The 2,919-nt window shown below is 51.5% G+C and overlaps 2 protein-coding genes across 2 annotated transcripts; both read left to right on the top strand.

Annotated features, from left to right (window-relative positions):
* Positions 1-57: 57 nt before the first annotated feature.
* Positions 58-479, top strand: PPTG_18793 (hypothetical protein; the record flags this gene model as incomplete). The annotated part of the gene is made up of 2 exons (XM_008917187.1): positions 58-117; positions 192-479. 2 exons carry the CDS (start codon positions 58-60, stop codon positions 477-479), a joined length of 348 nt encoding a protein of 115 aa, XP_008915435.1.
* A 529-nt stretch (positions 480-1,008) lies between these two features.
* On the top strand, positions 1,009-2,915 carry PPTG_18792 (hypothetical protein; the record flags this gene model as incomplete). Its single annotated transcript, XM_008917186.1, has 3 exons — positions 1,009-1,196; positions 1,296-2,835; positions 2,898-2,915. 3 exons carry the CDS (start codon positions 1,009-1,011, stop codon positions 2,913-2,915), a joined length of 1,746 nt encoding a protein of 581 aa, XP_008915434.1.
* Between the last annotated feature and the right edge of the window lie 4 nt (positions 2,916-2,919).

Below are 2,919 nucleotides of genomic sequence, written 5' to 3'. Positions count from 1 at the left end.
TTTTATCGTTGGCTCATCAGCGTTTTACAGGACTTCGAGTCGCTGCGAGGGCAGTGGATGATGGACAAGGATGGCTATGTTTTTGTGTATAGTATGGACTCGCGAATCTCGCTTCATGTACGTATACCCCATTGCGACTTCTTGTCGGTAAATATGAGTCGATATTTTACTGACGCCCGTCATTTTTGTAGGAATTGCAACCATTTTTTGATCTGCACCTCCAGATCAACGAGAGTCGCCGTCCTCTGCCTCCTATTATCCTTGTGGCCAACAAGAAGGACGTGGTGGATCGTGACCCGAGCAAGTGCCAAGTGAGCACGGAGGAAGGCCGACGGATAGCACACTCGTACAACGCGCGCTACATAGAGACGAGTGCGCTGACAGGTGCCAACGTGACGGCGGTATTCGAGACGTTTGTGCGCGAGGTGCGTCGGAAGAAAGTGCCCAAGCAAAAGAAGAGCTCGTGTTCCATTCTGTAGCTTCTACTGGAGTGCAAGACGAGAGGATCGACGTCGTCTGTCGGTCGGTGTAGTATCATCTTCATGTCTGTCAAGACCGATTGCCGATGGTGGACGAAGCGAGAACAGGACACCCGAGGTGCCAGTATAGACACTACTATTAGTAAATAGACAGTAGCAGGACGGGGCAGGAAGGCTGCGACGACGAGTTATCGCAGCAAGCGGGTGGGGCAGTGCATTATAGCGAGCAGGACGGCCAGCTAATGTGAATTTTCATTTTTGACGACAATTATCGCAGTTTTACAAGTTGCTGTAACTTAAGTCGCGCAACTTTGTTCTAATGTGAATTTTCATGTTTGACCGTTTTGAAGTTTACAAGTTGCTGTAACTTAAGTCGCGCAACTTTGTTCTAATGTGAATTTTCATGTTTGACCGTTTTGAAGTTTACAAGTTGCTGTAACTTCAGCGCATCATTTTTGCAACTTGAAAATAAAGTTGCTGATCCCGGTTCAAAATTCAAAACCGCGAAAAGGGCAATAGAAACTAAAGCATGGGCGACGCCGTGTTGCGGGTGCGCAGGCATCTGCAGAGCCTGGCGCGCGAAAACTGGTCGGCGCTGGAGGAGCAACATGTACTTAATGTGTCGTGGCTGCAAGCTGAGCTGATGCAGATCTCTCGTTCGCTGGATATCAAGGCGCATTTCGAGTCCAAGCCGTCAGCTCCACTGCCTTATCCCAGGTAAACCAGGGCTCCATGGCCGATATTAGGGAACATTACAGTACTTGAGACTTATATATTAATGCGTGCGTGGTTTTCCGCTGTAATTTTGCTTTGTAGCGCCCCAGAAGCCGCGGAACCGGTCAAGAAGAAGCAGAAGATCGAGCCGCAGCGGGAAGACGCGGCGCCGCCTGCGGATGAACCGAAACAGGAGCGAATGAGTACGAGACTGTCGATGCGACTGCGTCCGAGGACCCAGAGTGCGGACGTGACTGGGGAACCGAAGAAGACGAGAAGGAGAGGACGTCCGTCTGAGGCTTTACTGCAAGACCCAGGGAAGCTCAAGGTGACGGAGTTGCGGTCGGAACTGAAGAAGAGAGGACTGAGAACTAGTGGACTGAAGGCTGTGCTGTTCGACCGTCTGCTGGACGCGCTGCAAGAAGAGCAGAAGGAGGACGAAAAGCTCTTGAAACAGGTACCAGAGGACCAGGAGGAAGGCGTCAAAGAGCACGAGGTGATTGTGATCTATGACGATGAAGAGGACGAAATTGTACGAGAGAGCATTGGCTCCAACAGGTCACCACGGAGTCAATCAACGTCGCCGAAACCTTCAGCAGACGAGAAGGAAGAGGTTGGACACAGAGCGGAAGAAAACACCGAAAAAGACAACGAAATACGTCTCAGATCACAGCAGGATACTAGCGATACAGACGCAGCAACTGGTCGCTCTTCACAGCACGGAAAAACGTCATCAGCGGCGTTCGACGCTGCAGATCCAGCGGTTGCGAAGGATTCTACAGAGGTAAATGACAACACCTCAAGACACGACGTGGAGCGTGCTATTGCTAAGAGCGCAGAAGAGTTGAATACTCAGGATGCAACAAAATGGACAAGACAGTCGATGCAGGTCAGCAGGAAGGCAGAACTTACGAGTCCGTTAACGTGGAAGAGGAAGTCTATACTACGGAAGGCATCGTCTCTAGCGCCGAGCTCTCGGAGTGACCGGAAAGTCAGCTTTGCGCCAAGTAACCAGGTGGATATCATTGTGGAGAGCTCTCAGACGGACTCCACCCAGTCAGATCCCAGTCCAGAGAAGCCCCCAGTGCCAGCGGAAGCAACTGATGCGCACACTCCACGAGAAGATGACCAGAAGAAGAGACCTGACTCATTACCAGAAGCTGCTTCGAAGCCGTCAACTGTCAGCACTCCTGTGGCTCCTACATCGACTGCCACTACACCTGAGGATCCTCCTGCTCCTGTTGTACCGACAAAAGAAACAGATGAGCAGCGGAGAAAACGAGAGTTCGATGAGAGTGTCCAACGTGAGGCTCAGAAGCTTCGCGCTGCTGCCAAGTTGTCGGCCCAGAAGCGACTCGAAGAAGCTAAAGCAAGCAAAGCGTTCTGGGCGAAGCGCGACCAGTTGAAGGCGAAGTTGCGAGCTTCCTCTGTTGATGAAAAGCGGAAGAGCGCTCTCACGCCTGTGGCAACTGAGAAAGCGGAAGCTCAGGTCTCTCCGTCGACTTCCACTGTTGCTGAGAGTATCTCGTCGAGTACAGAATCCAACCGCTTGACTTCTTCAGCGTCGGAGGAGGAGAAACAAATTCAACAAACGGTTGAAACGACTCGAGAGGACCCGGAAGAAGAGAAAGATCACGATTTCGTGCGGTCGATGGCTCGCCAAGAAGTGGAGAGCATCTCGGACGTGTCATCTGTCTTCGAAAGTTCGCGACTCGACATTAAAGCT

Source organism: Phytophthora parasitica (genome assembly GCF_000247585.1).
Source record: "Phytophthora parasitica INRA-310 unplaced genomic scaffold supercont2.95, whole genome shotgun sequence".
NCBI lineage: Eukaryota > Oomycota > Peronosporomycetes > Peronosporales > Peronosporaceae > Phytophthora > Phytophthora nicotianae.
The sequence above is the reverse complement of the archived record's forward strand: the minus strand, read 5'-3'. Positions and strand labels throughout refer to the sequence as shown.